We start from the raw sequence: 14,358 nt of genomic DNA, 5'->3' as shown, positions 1-14,358 counted from the left end.
AATCACATAATACAGTATATAGCATGCTGGATTTGGAGTTTGAGGCACTGGGTCAAATCTACTTCTCACTCTCTGTACCTTGGGTAAGCCACAGTCTACCTGGGCTTTAGCTTCCTTGTCTGTAAAATGACAGCATTGCTCTATCTGACCTTTAAGGCCCCATCTGAGTCTAAATCTATGATCCTATGATGTCTGAGATCCTCTGTGTTCTGTCTGTTTATATTCTTTCACTATTCATTTCAAATTTCCTTTCTCTTCTGCTATGGTCTGTTAGTATAAGAGGCCTCTAAGGGAGAATGTGAGTATAAATCCACTTTTAACCTTCTGTCAATTTAAAAATAAAATTGAGTTGGTATAGATGTAGAAGTTAAACAGAAGAAGACACTGATCTTAAAACAACGTAATTTATTAGAGATTTTGTTCTGTTTTTGGTGCTTTACGTATAGCAGAATCATGTTTACAAAATTTTGTGAATGTGTTGTGAACTGTGAAGTTGTTGGATAAAAACAAGCACTTTAACTTTTTGTGGCAATCAGATTTTTAAAAAAAACTTTAAAAGAAAACAATACAGAGAATTTTCATCTGCACATCTGTTATATTGAAGTTAATATTTAATTAAAAGTTGAAAGATACTTTGAAAAGAACTGCATAAATATATAGTAATTTTTTCATGATGACTTTTTTTTCAGCTGGAAAATTAATTATTGCACCTCTGATCCTGGTTTTGGGACTGGCTCTTGGGGCCATAGCCGTTGTAATAGGTAAGGTTAATTTTCTTTCCTCAGTTATGTTTCTGAGATGGGAACTCTTTCAGAATGATGAAAACATGAAAATAAGTAGAATAATAGGAATCACTTATTATGACATGTACATATTTCTGTTAACCATTTGAAAGAACTGACTTTGTTCTAGTAGTAGAAAAACTGACTTGGGAAAATAGTCATCCCGTGATTATGAAGAGCAGTAGGCATACAGTCCCAGCTCTGATACAAGTTTTGTGTCCTTGGGCAAAAGGCACTTCATTTCTCCAAATCTCAGTTTTCCCCATCTATTATGTTGGGATGAACTTAACTATATCAACCAAATGACACTGTTCTTTTGAGGAAATTGCTTTGTATACTTTTAAAATACCATATAAATGTGAACTCCTATTAATTATAATCATTAAGTTCAGGCTTAGAGGAAGTGTGCTATAAGTAAATAAAAAGCTTGTCTCAAAGTGCTGAAAGATCTGAATTCAAGTCCTATCTCTGATACAGCCTGACTTTGTGACCCTGGTCAAGTCACTTAACCTCTTAAAAACTCCAGACAACTCTTTGAAACTACAAATTACAGAGAAGATGCCCGTATGTATTAGTAGAAGTTCCTTACTGGGAACTGTCTACATCAATGAAATTATAGGTTTGATTTTTAAAAAATAGTTCTGGGTAGCATGCTTTAGTGCTTAAAAAAAAAAAACCTTGCAATTATATTATAATGTGCATGTGTTGTGACCCTGTCATGCCTTAGTAGGTAGTCTTTATGAATTGCTGTGTTCGAAATATATCATGATCTTCTGGCAAGCTTTATGGAGATGGACATTTCTGTCCCTGGCTTGGCAAGTTCCAAGATGAGAGAAACAGACTGTTACTGGACTTGTACTTAAAGCCATAATAGGTCCTGCCAGTGCTTGCCTCTCATGGAATAGTCTTGGAGAAGTAGGACCATATCCATATTACCATGAGGCATCAGAGTAAGATTTTGGTGGAGGCAGCAGATTTAGTTCCATAGATAATTCACTATCAAATGTTCTATCTTTTTTTTTGTAACTATAGGCTGAACAGTTTGGGAAATTTATTTTTTTACTGGTATCAAAGAAATAAGAGTCTAGTCTTCTTCAGACATTTATTTCAGCTAAAGTGACCTATGTAAAAATAGTATTTAACACAAAAATAGTCAAAATGAGGAAGTAACACATGAAACCTCTCAGTATTATTGTGTATTTATTTGAATGAAGAAAACAAAATTCATCGAAATATTTGGCCATGGAAATTTATTTGTAATAAGCTTTTGAAGTCTTACCTTATTATATATTTAAAGAGTCAAATATTTTCATTTGACTAAAGTAAGAAATCATCAAGCAGGATTATTCAAAGGAATATGCCTGCCATAAAAGTCAACTTTCCATATGGTCTAAAAAAATGAATGGTACAGGATATGAAATAGTACTCTTCCTTCCCTAAAGACACATTCTTGTAAAGTGGGCATAGGTTTTAACAACTTGTGGGTGGAGTCTTTGATTCTCTCACAAATTGGAAGGGATTCTCAATGACTTTGTTGAATAATTTTTGAATAACATCTAAAGGATGATAGCTTGTGAATAGTTTGTGAACCATACAAAAATATAAACTTTATGGTATAAAGTGTGTCTTTATCTAATACAAATTGCATGGTTTTTTTTCCCCAGGTTTATTTGTATTTCCCATCTATTGCCTTTGTAAAAAGCAAAGAAAAAGATCACGGACAGGTATGCCCTGGTAAAAAGCAAACTTTTTTTCATCTGCACTGATCTGAGCCCTGCCAAGGGTTATACAAAATGGTGCAACGAAGAACATGGGCATCCACATACAAGTCGCCATCCTGAAAACTGAGAGGGACTTCTTGCCATCTCCTTTCCTCTTGGTTCACTGCTGCAGGCCAGAATGCCTCCTTGCTATGGTGCACTCCAAAAATGGTAGCCTATCCCTTTTCCCCTTTCTGATTGCTGCTTTAAAAAAAAATTAAGGAGTTGCTCTCCAGGTTACTTTCATAGACTTCTGTATTTAAAACCCTTCCCGTTGTCCTATTAAGAAAGCATTTTTGTTAACAACATGTAGCTTATCTGTTTAGGGTTTTTATGAGAAACCGCTGAAGGTAGTTTAAATTGTCTTTGTGTCCTGAACATTGAACCTCTTGCTCATCTTTTGGGACGTGCTCTGAATAGCTCACATCCTTTGTCTACGATTAAGCAAAGTCAAATCTCAGAAGACGGAGGTTCATCATATCTACTTATTTCTACCTATGGACCAAGCAGTGTAATTCAGCCATTTGGCAGGAGTTGCAGTTGCCAAAAATCTCAGTGCCTAAAAGGGAACTAATGAAAACAAATTAATGAGAAGAAGCATGTGGCATAATGAAATCCTTGTGCAGGTGTGTAAGTAAACATGTATTAGAGTTGGCTCCAACAACCCCATAGTTGTCTAGTCACATGATACTGCATCATTCTTCCATATTTTCATAGGGCTGTTCAGATTGGGCTTAAGTCCTCTGCTGTCTCAGGACACACAAAGGTCAATATGGAAGATATCCAAGAAATCTCTTGCTATTATAAAAAAAAAGACAAATTTAGTAAAGTATCAAATTTTGTGGACCAAGAGAATTGATATAATGGCCTCAGAAGCCAAGTCCTGGAAAATTGCTCCTTATTTTCCTTCTGGTGCATGCTTTATTGTGCGTAGAACAATATGAATTTCCATGAAAATGCACAAGAATTTCATTGGTCAATCCAAAGAATAGATTTTATTTGAAATCAAAATTGCTTAAAATTCTTTATAGAATCAGAAAATTTTTAAATTGTGGTCATAAAGAATTCTATCTAAAGTTGAAACTCTGTATAATTTCCTTTCCCTTAATTTTTTTATCTTGGACTTTTCACAGAAACACTTTGTTTTCAGATGTAAGTTTCATGCCTGCTGTTCAAGTTTTGTTACTGTTAGTGATACTATGGAAGGGGTTCACTAAAAACAAGGTTCCTGTGATTGTGGTTATGTACTTTTTAAACAAACAAAACAAAACCCTAAATCTGCTGCTAGAGAAGAAAATGGAGAAAATAAATGAAGGAAAATGTTTCTGGAAGTTTTTCAGATTCCCAGTTTCTTCAGGAATAAGGAGAAAAATAGATTAATATTTGCCAACCCTTATTTTAATCAGGAAAGTTCACTAGAAGAGTGAACAAAATGGAGCCCCCAAAGCTCAAATTCTTCATAATTGCTTCCATAACTTTAAAACCTAGCTATATACCATGGATTTAAAATTTCATCAACCATCATCCATTCCTTTTTTTGAAACACTTGATGTCCATACACATAACTGCTCATTGTGGACTCCAGATAATGGGAAAAGTGTCATTTTTTGTTGAACTGACATATATGTGGTAGGGGCATTTACTAGAGTTAGTCTTGAGAGTTTGCTTTCATTCTTTCTCATTTAATGCATTGTACAGGCATAACAGAGATCCTGGAGCAATCTTCCATTTCATAGTAAAGATATGCTATTCCTTAATGGTTCTGGAAAGACATCTTTTGAAAGAGTAACTTCATACAAGAACAGTAGTACTATTGTTTCAAATAGTACCAAGTTTGAAAGGGTTTTCAGTAAAACCCATGTATTTATATGTCTTAAACTTGTTGTATCTTTGCAATGCATATTTTCCTGACTTGGGCCTTTGTTTTTATAATTTATATATATGAGCATTTGCCCTCAATCTTGTATGTGTACATATGTGAATGTGCATATGTATGTTCTACATATATATGTTTATGTAAAATCTTTTTATGGTTGCATATAAATTGTATGCATACATATATTGACTAGTTGAATAGTATATGTCTGGTCCTAGATAATCTATTTTCATAGGTCCATTATATCTGTTGTCTATGGCTTACTCAGGGATTTGTATTCCTTCCTTTAAATAACTTATCTTTTGGGAGGTGGGGTATTTTTATATTATTTAGAAAACTTCCCAACTTCTGGATGATAGAGTTGGTGTCTGATATGAAGTCAGTAAAGGCTTTTAGTACTTTGAATTGTTTCTGCATTTGGTTGCACAGGATTTTCATTATTCTGTTTTATTGATTTTTTTTAAAAAATTAACTTATACATTTGTCACAGTAGATAGTTGGTATACCTACCCTTTTCCTTCAAGTAGCTTGAAGTAATAATTTCTGAAGTTCTGGTTATAGTATAATGAAGATTTTAAGAAAAGAGAATAGAATGAATTTTTTTTTTTACTTTAGTGCCATTGAGGGTAAAACCCTATCTGTAACTTGTGTGTGAATTTTAATTTTTCCAAAAAATCCACTGTTAGAAAAATTTTATTAGCATGTTTACAAAATACTTTTTTGTAGTTTTTTTAGTGTAATTGAGTAGAGGAAAGTAATTTGGCTTCTACCTTGTATTTAGTTGTGGCATTTTATTTCATATCTAAAGGCATTTACAAAAAAAAATTAAATAATCATTGTAAGTTCTGCATAGCATGTGCTTTTCTATCATTCTCCTCTAAAGAAACTAAAAAGACTTAGTCTAGAAGAAGGTTATAATTGTGTTTTTGTTGTAAGGGCAGGGTGCTTTTTTCCCATCTATGTTTCATCTTCTCATTTATTCAAATTGGATACCTTGCCAAATAAGGAGCTAGAAGATAATTTTCATCTTTTCCATTCAAAATGAAATATATGATTGGATGCCAATAGTTTGACAAAGAGTATAATTGTCAGATTGCCTCATTGCTTTAAAGTAATCTACTGAAATAATGAAAATTTAGAAATAAAAATTACTCTGTAGAGCTCCTTGAAAATAGTTTTCACGTTTTCCCAGCATAATGCCATTTTTCACATTTACTGCCCCAATGTGTCATTCATTCTTGCTGTAATTAAAGGTCTTTCAAAATGTTAGCAGGTTAATGATATTTGATTTTGTTATTGCCATAAAAAAACCACACTAATTTAAGAAATATCAAGATGGAGTATGGAATTTTCCATACTTGGAAGGTCTCAGGATATGTTGAGTCTCTTTCCAGTACATCAAGTGGTGATGTAACATTAATTTTACCCCAAAGTGCACCGAGGTTCCTTGTGAATTAAGGTTAAGAAGGGAAAATCTGTATATTTTGATGTCCTGGCACGGGTATCATTTATTTCCTGTAGCTTAGATTTCCTGATAGGAGGTATTGTATCCTGACACTTGGACAGAGAGGATACAATCCAAGATATCAAGGGTTACAACCTTCTATCTGATTATATTCCTCTTGCTGAGGTATCAGGATTCAGTGGTGCCCGTGAAACTATATCTACCTGCATCTCTCAGTCCTTCCTTCTTGAATGGGTGGCCTTATTGCTCTTCTAAATTTCTTTGTAATATCCATGACTTTCTTGCCTCCTGTCCTATCTCTCTGTTCCTTCTGGTTACTCCCTGCTTTCCTTTCTTCTTGACTCCATAACATGGATACACACCTCTTAGTGATGAAACAATTAAAAAAATACATTTCTGACATATTATGTAAAGGAAACCAGTATTCTTTCTCGAAGAGAAATAGAAATACTCAATTTCTCTTCTCTATATATGTTGAGAGCTAAATTAGAGTATCCTATCAAACTGATAAAACTACTTTACTTGTATATTACATGGAATGTTTTTAATTCTTGATTTTACTGCTGCTTGTTATAATTGTATTTATATTTTTAAATGGTTAATAAGACATGGATAACACTGTATTTTTTCTTTGTTACTGAATCCCATAAGAACTTTCATACTAAAAGCCATAGTAATATTTTAAACTCCTAAACAAAATGAATATATGCCTTAAAATTCAAGTTGTCATATCATAAGCTGTGTTTAGCCCTATTTTGCTTCAGAGGATGAGAAGTGATTCATTGTATGCATTGGTAGTGAATTTATTTTATTTTTCCAGCTTTATTATTTTTCTTAAGACTATAAAATAAATATAGCCTTAAAATTAGCAAATGCACTTTAAGTCCTCTGTGCCATTTGAGTAATTAGATTATGAAGTTGAGGTTTATGAAGCTATGCAAAATTGAGTTGTTTAAAAAAAATTCCATCAGTTTTTCAAGACACATATTTTGTTTCCTTAAGAATATGTACAAGATTTTGCAAATATGTTTCTACCTTCATTTTTACTTCCAAACAAAATTTAAAGCTATAAAACATTTGAAATGGACATAGCATTGAAGGTCTATGTCACTTGAACTAAGAGAAAGCTTTAGGATGAAAATGGTTGAAATATTAGGCTTATAGAAAACTTAATTCTGGCAGTTTGTAGCAGAAGTTCCAAGACAGCATAATTTCAATAATATTCACTAATATGCCTAGTACATGATGGATGCTTAAGTAATATGCATTAATAACCTAGTTAGAGCATTTACTGGAAATATTTGGTGCCCTTTATAACCTCTTTATAAGAAAGCTGTGCAACAGAGCCCTTTATTAAAGAATACAGTAACTGGATTTCCTCTGAGTAACAGAAGTTACAACCACCAACAACCAGTTCAAGCATGTTGAATTTTCAATTTTGTTTATGCCTTACAATTTCTTATTATTATTTACAATAAGTTCAAAGTCCTTTCTGAGTACACAGACTGATAGTCCTTATCCTGTCTCAAAATAGGAGGAAGTAAAAGGAAGGAGATCTCAGGGAAGCAAAGAGGTTGGGAGATCATGTCTTTCCCCAAGTTGATTCCATATTGGAGATAGTATATGGAAAACATTGATGCATACAATTAATTTGAAGCAGGCAGGTCTGACATTTTTGGCTATTTAATGATCTGAGATAATACTTTATTTGTTGCAACCTACAAATGTAAAATTTGAATTTTTAAAATTTAAAAATTAGAAAACAAAAGACCATTCTTTATTTCCCTTAATATTGGCTTTAGAAGCTAAACTAACATGTATGTTACAAACTAACTGTCCTGTTAGGCTCCTCTTTATGTGTGTATAACTGTCATGGTTCTGTGGGTATAATTTCACTCCTGGTCCATCCAAGTCAACATCATTTTATCTATAGCCATATTGTAATGGAGTTTTGAGAAAAAGTATGACACAATGGATTGTTTCACATCCTGCCTCTGACATATACTGAGACCCTAAACAAGTCACTAGTACCCCAGGGAACTCTCCTAAAACTCAACATTCAGTATAGTTGCTAGTCTTCTTCAGTAGTAGGAATTTCCCAACTCCTGGCATGCCCCACACCAATTAAATCACCAGTCTAAACAAAGAAGTATAGTTGGGTTTTAATATAGTTCTAATGTCTAAGCAGGGCACGTTTTAATTGCATGTGTTTTTTATTGAAGTAAAGTTCAAATCGGAATGCTATTTGCCTTACTGATCCAACTAAAAAGAAATGTTACCAGATGAAGAACAGCAGTGTATTTGCAAGACCACTGGACTTCCTTTTGAACTGGTGGTCATCACATTCTTCTGAGGACCATGTGCTATACTTAAAATGCAATAAACATTAGAAAGCACAAGGCAAAATTATTACATTTGGTCTTTCAAGGAATATTCTCATGTAAGATGGCTACTTTGTATAGTTTAGCAGTAAAATGTATGCATGCAAGGCAAGTATAAATGACAAAGGAAAAAGATGATCCTATCCCATTTATTTTCTGATTATGTGTCACTTTTCTCTTTAACATCAAATAACTTTCCTCCCCCAACTGTGTGGGGTAATTTCAGCACATTGCAGTTTTTCTCATAGAAATAACCTACTTATTCTAGGCCTTTGGGGTAGTCACTACCTCTTCCTATTCCATTCAAATGTAGGAAGAATTCTTTCTTATCTTATAATTGCTGCTAAATCTAGAAAAATTAAACTCATATACAAAAATTCCTTTGTGGTTGAGTTGTAACTGCACTGAAAATAAGCATAATTTATAAACAGGCCTTGTTTTACTTGTAAAGAAGAAAAACAGTATATCAAGAATAGATGAAAGAATTTTCCTTCTTATTGGTACAAATGGCAATATTGAGAAATGCCTATTGTTTCCTAGAAAGAAGTGAGCTAAATTGATTTTAAAGCAGTAGTCTGATCAAAGGACATGAAAGTACAGCCAGTCTCTGACCTATGTCCCTTCTATGCAATGGAAATGGCCTTTGGTCACATAAAATCCTTTTCCTTCTCCTCTGCCTTTACTTGGGGTCTCCCTTCCCCCAAGTAAATAGGCAAAGTTCTGAAATTACATTCTGTTCTGTAATGAGCCAGGAAAGAATGAAACCTTGGTCAAGAACAAAAGATATTATCAGTAGAAAGTGAAGCAGATGGCTCAATCTCTTAAGGCATGGAAGAGAAAAAGAATTTAGGGACAGGGAGTCAACCAGTACTAAGAAGTGGCTTTGAGAGTTAGCTTAAATATTTCTTCACCTTTGCAGGAAGCCCTGAACCTTTACTCCCCAAATAATTACAGCCTTCATTCCTGTCTTCCAGTCTTCAACTTGTAGGAGTTTCTGCTCCAAACTCAGAGAATCATCATTACTGACTTGTTCTGGTGTGGGAATCCTGCAAGGAAATGTTCTTTTATCCCAAATTCTGAATTCACTTCCCTATAGAAACATTGTTTACATGTGGTGGTTAGAATCCGTATTACTATTAGTACAACATTATATATTTCAGGCACATTATGGGTTAAATAGACTTTAGTGGGCTGACCCAGGCACCTAATTATCATGTTTAAAGTTTCTATGGAAAAATGAGTTCTGATTTCCACATGACTGACAAATGAACTTTTAGAAAACAAACTGTATTATAAGATTGGTGCTGCTCTAACTTTTCTAAAATCGATATACTTTGATTAATTTGATGGTGTTTTTAAAAACCAACATAATACTTATAAATTAATTCGTTATTTTTTGTCAAGGCCAGAGAGTGGCTTTGGGCAGCTCCAAATTCTGTCATCTTCCATCTAAACTGATACTAAGAGCATGATGTAGTAGAGCTCTAAACAAGACATCAGATAACTCCTACTCTAGTCTCAGCCCCAGTCTGTGTGTTATTAGGCAGTCCCCTTGCCTCTCTGAGCCTCCATTTCCTCATCTGTAAAATGAGGTTAATAATACCTGTCCTGATGATTGTCCCAGAATTATTGTAATGATTCATTATCTCACTTGATGTGAAAGCACTCCAAAAATTGTAAAATGATATTTAATTGTAAAGGATGATTTTTAATGGAGAAACTGATAAACATGCAGTAGGCAAAGGTTACAGACAAGTTTTTCTTCCTAAGGAGTCTACAGAATTAGTATAGCATCATTTCTGTATGAGATCTAACTTGATCCAGATGTGCAACACTCAATTAAGGATGCCATGCCATTAAACAATCTCTATTATATCACGTACACTATAGCCAATATTATATCTTCCCCAGTAGAAGTCATTTTATCAGTTGCAAATGCCTTGATTTCCTCTTTTGTATAAATGTACAGATAAGTGTTATCCTTAAACAAATGAGTGAAAAGGATTTTCATCATTTATCTAGCTCCAGTTGAGCAGCAAACTTGAAGATGGACTGTGGTTTGGAAGGTGGAAGGGGATATTTATTTTGGAGGAGAGTTTATTTAAAATGTTTGCTTATCAGTCAGATAATGTCCTTATTTTTACCTGAAATTTAGACTGGGAAGTGCTGAAACAGTGACATCAGGCTGACCTGGATGGCCTTTCCACAACTGTTGAGTTAGAAAAAAAATACCAATTTACTGAACATTCTACTACATTCACCCCATAGGATGAGTGACTTATTGGTGCCAAGAGCCTTCTAACACCCTCCCTTTTATTTCCCCTGTTGGGGTGTGAGAAAGGAGATTAGAGAAGAGTCTAAACTTAGTACAATCTCTTTAGTAGTTTAAAAATAGTCACACTGTAGTCACTCGGGCATCTTAGCACTTTTCTTTTAGTCAGCCTCTATTTGAGCTCCAAGATTTCTCCTTGCTGTCATTTCTAAGAAATACTCCTGTCCTGAAACAATTATTATGTTTTCAGTCATAGTTTCTTTTCCATATACAGTGCAAGAAGCTTAGGAATGTGAAGATGGAGAGGAAAGAGCTCCTTAATATGTCTTCTTCCACTCAGCATAAGAAAAAAAAATAGCCCCTTTCATACACATACAGACACAAACACAAAACCACATATTTATAATGCTTTTAAAAGCCAGTTATATATTGCCTCTTCTCAGCTCCTTAATTTTGCCATTTGACCATTTAATCCTACAGTGTAGTAGCTGAGTATAAAGTCCTGCCATGTTGAACGATAAGACCTTACAAATATTACCATTTGAGCTGGCATTTTCACAAGCAATATGTGTTGTTCTCCTTTTCATCCTCACAAAACTCATCTTCAACATTTTGCCACTAAGTTTCAAAAGACCACATCTGAAGATGCAGGGCAGTCAAAAGAGAAATCAAATAACATCCCTTTACTTCACAAGTACAAAGAACAGTAATATGGTAAGAACTGTTAGTAAGTTATAATGCATTATGTATTGAGGGGAGGGGTATTGTTAAGTAACTGCTCTAATAAATAAAACCTCTGATAAATCATGAAAAAATAAATCATAGCCATCCTATCAAACCTATGCTTCCTCCTACCCCCCCCCCCCCCCGCTTAAATTTCAAAATGTTTGGTCTATATTTAAACAATGTAAGATATGGATATAAATTGGAAGCATATGGGCATAGTGGCTAGAGTGCTAGACTTGAACTAGAGAAAACTCTTAAATCTAAAACAATGTTTTTAGCTATTGACTTTTGGCTGTTGGTCAAACAGTTCCTGTAAAATGTTTCATTAAGTTGAATAGAATTTATTCCCTAATATGTGTATCTGTTTTGCAATCAGAATAACATAACAATTTGTGGTATCTGGGGTTGAATAACAGATTGCACCTTGAGAATGATAGTCTTCTTTGCTTACTTACACAAAAGACAGCTTTGTGATTTCTTTCTCAATCTTTAACACCTTTTATCAGATGGCATCAGATTTTCAGTAATCCACTATGCTACAGAAAAGCATACACCAGCTACAATTAAAATAAAATCCAATCCACAAACCTCTTTGAAAATGTTTGAAAGGGAATTGGAGAAGTGGAAGAAAACTTTGCCTTTTGTTTTTATGAAGATGTTGGAAAATAAGGAATTTACATTGCTAAGGAGCTGGGTTTTTGTCCAAAGCCATTTTTTTTACACCCACATCATTACAAAATTTCAGATTTTTAAAGTTGCACATTGTTTTAATGAATAAAGTTTTTAGGACATTCAGTAAGGTATCTATCATTGTAGTGTTTGTGCAGTGTTTAATAAAAGGAACCAAGAATTAGTAATTAAATGCTTGGAAAATGGGTTTATTCTCACTTTCCATTAACTTTAAAGTCTCCCTTCAACCTTCAACTTTTGGTGCTTTGTGTAACTAGATTTAACATTTTAAAATCCTTTATTGGTGCCTTATTGTTTTTTAAGTTGGACTTATTTCTGCTCTGAAAAGTCTCATGGAAATTCAGGAACTTTTGTCACAGTTGTCTTTGCTTCCCTCTTATAAATGCAAAGGGAACAATATACTTTTCAAGTGATAAAGACATACTATTTCAGTGAATATGGTCGATTTTATTATCATAGATAAATAATTGGATATTTTATCTAAATGTTGGTACACATTTTTAAGTAGTTGTGTAAAGGAAAAAAAGTATATTTAATAAGCAAAGTTTAAACTGGTACAATTGCAATTTCTGTCAAATCCACTAAGATTATAATCTTCAAGGCTGATCCCAAAATATACTGATTATTTAAAGTATAGCACTTCCAAAGAAATCTATCTTCCCATCGTCACTTGAGCAGTTAAAATAGCTCTCAGCTTTTATTGATCACTTTTTATTTATGAGTAGGGCAGAATTACTTTATGACAAAATATTTTTAAAATTGTAACCTCTGTAACATTTCCAGAATAGATTTTTCTCTAGCTCATATTTGGCAGTATTTTACCCACAATGTACCTTTCCAATAAACTCTATAGAATGAGAGTGTGAGGTATTCACTTGATGCTTTTCCTTAGCCTCTTGATCTGTATCTCACTGATTTGTCGATCCTGTTGGGTCATTCTGTTAGTACTTTTTGTTTTAGGTTACCCTCACAAACTGCCTCCTCTTGTCTTTTCTGTAATCTGTACCATAGTCTTATGACATTTAGTTTGTTCCTGATGAATGTATCATTAAAAGCTAAAATAAATCATGTCCTCAGAAAAGATATTGACAGGTTGTATATGTACTTGTACAAATATTTGAAGAGAAAAAAATTCTTCCTGCCAACAACTGTCCTGCTGGCCAGGACCTTAAAATTAAGAGATTACTTTTTAACACTGAATTTTGAAAAATCTTTTACCTGCTATTCAGCTAATACATTTATGTACTGTGTTTTGTGAGTGAATGTACTACTCCATTTTAGTAAATTCAATTTCATTTACTGCTGGCAGTTAGAATAATACAAGTGTCAAATCACAGTGACAGATTCTGGATGAAAGAGGATTCTCAATTCCAAAGTCTTGGGGATATTTTACAAAATAACTTACAGACTCATAACATTAATCATCGAGTTGTTGGTTTGTTTTTTTTTTTTTGTTCTTGTTTTTTTTAAGAACCAAATGGTAGCATTATTTTATCCAAGCCTATGAAAGACTGCAAAGACACTATACTCTTATGGAAACTACTGTGGGAAATAAAATATTTTGCTTGTTGTTATATGGATTATGCCATCTCAATTACAGTGGGGTTCTTATTGAGATGCACAAGCCAGTGCACTAAGCACATCATGCAGTGTCATCTAGTAAAGTCTAATAAAGTTTGGAAGAGAAAGACAACTGTTGTCTTTATTTATATGTTTGTGTTGATTATTTTTGTCTTTAGTGAAACTGAATGACAGTGTCATGAAAAGAAGAAAGGATGAGGAAAGTCACTTATTTTTTCTTGGAAGGGTGGGAGACTTTGCGTATAACATTTCCACACACTGTTAGACACAGTCTCAGATTAGGTTAATTGTTTACATGTTTTCCTCTGTCACAAGAGAAAGTTAAATGAGGATAAGGTTTCTATATAAAAACAAAAAGTATCAATGAAACTTTTTGAAAGGGAGAGACTGGACTGGATTTAGAGTCAGAAGATCTAAGTTCAAATCCCCAAAAGTGGGAGTGAAGTCTTTGAATATCAATTTCACATCAATTCTGGGATACACATTTATTAAGGATATTGATAAGCTGGACAGAGGAGGGTGACCACACTGGTGAAGGGATTTTAGTTCATGTCTTTCAAAGAACTATGGATGCTTACCTGGAGAAGAGATTTTAAAATACTTGACAGCTGAAGTTACACATGTGACAAAGAATAAACTTATTTAAGAGAAATGTGCGGAAGTTGAAAAAATGTCAAATTAGTATGAACTTCAATAATTAGATCTGTTCAAAAGTGGAATGGGATATCTGGAAAGGTGGTGGACTCCTTTTCACTAAAGGGCTTTAAGTAATGACTGAATGACCACATATGTTATGGAAAAAATTCTTTTTTACGTATGCTTTGT

The 14,358-nt window shown here is 33.7% G+C and overlaps 1 protein-coding gene across 1 annotated transcript in view; it reads left to right on the top strand.

Moving 5' to 3' along the window:
* The window catches only part of RNF217 (ring finger protein 217), a 164,325-nt gene extending 150,680 nt beyond the window's left edge, over window positions 1-13,645 (top strand). Inside the window, exons 5-6 of the mRNA XM_069077486.1 lie at window positions 690-761; window positions 2,447-13,645. Of these exons, the coding sequence (XP_068933587.1) occupies window positions 690-761; window positions 2,447-2,520 (146 nt within the window). The 3' untranslated portion in view covers window positions 2,521-13,645. The remainder of the gene's footprint in view (window positions 1-689; window positions 762-2,446) is intronic.
* Window positions 13,646-14,358: the final 713 nt, after the last annotated feature.

Source organism: Petaurus breviceps, unplaced genomic scaffold (genome assembly GCF_028583685.1).
Source record: "Petaurus breviceps papuanus isolate PSGF00001 unplaced genomic scaffold, PetGlider_PUasm1.0 90977, whole genome shotgun sequence".
NCBI lineage: Eukaryota > Metazoa > Chordata > Mammalia > Diprotodontia > Petauridae > Petaurus > Petaurus breviceps.
Note: the sequence above shows the minus strand (reverse complement) of the source record. Positions and strands in the feature narration are given on the sequence as shown.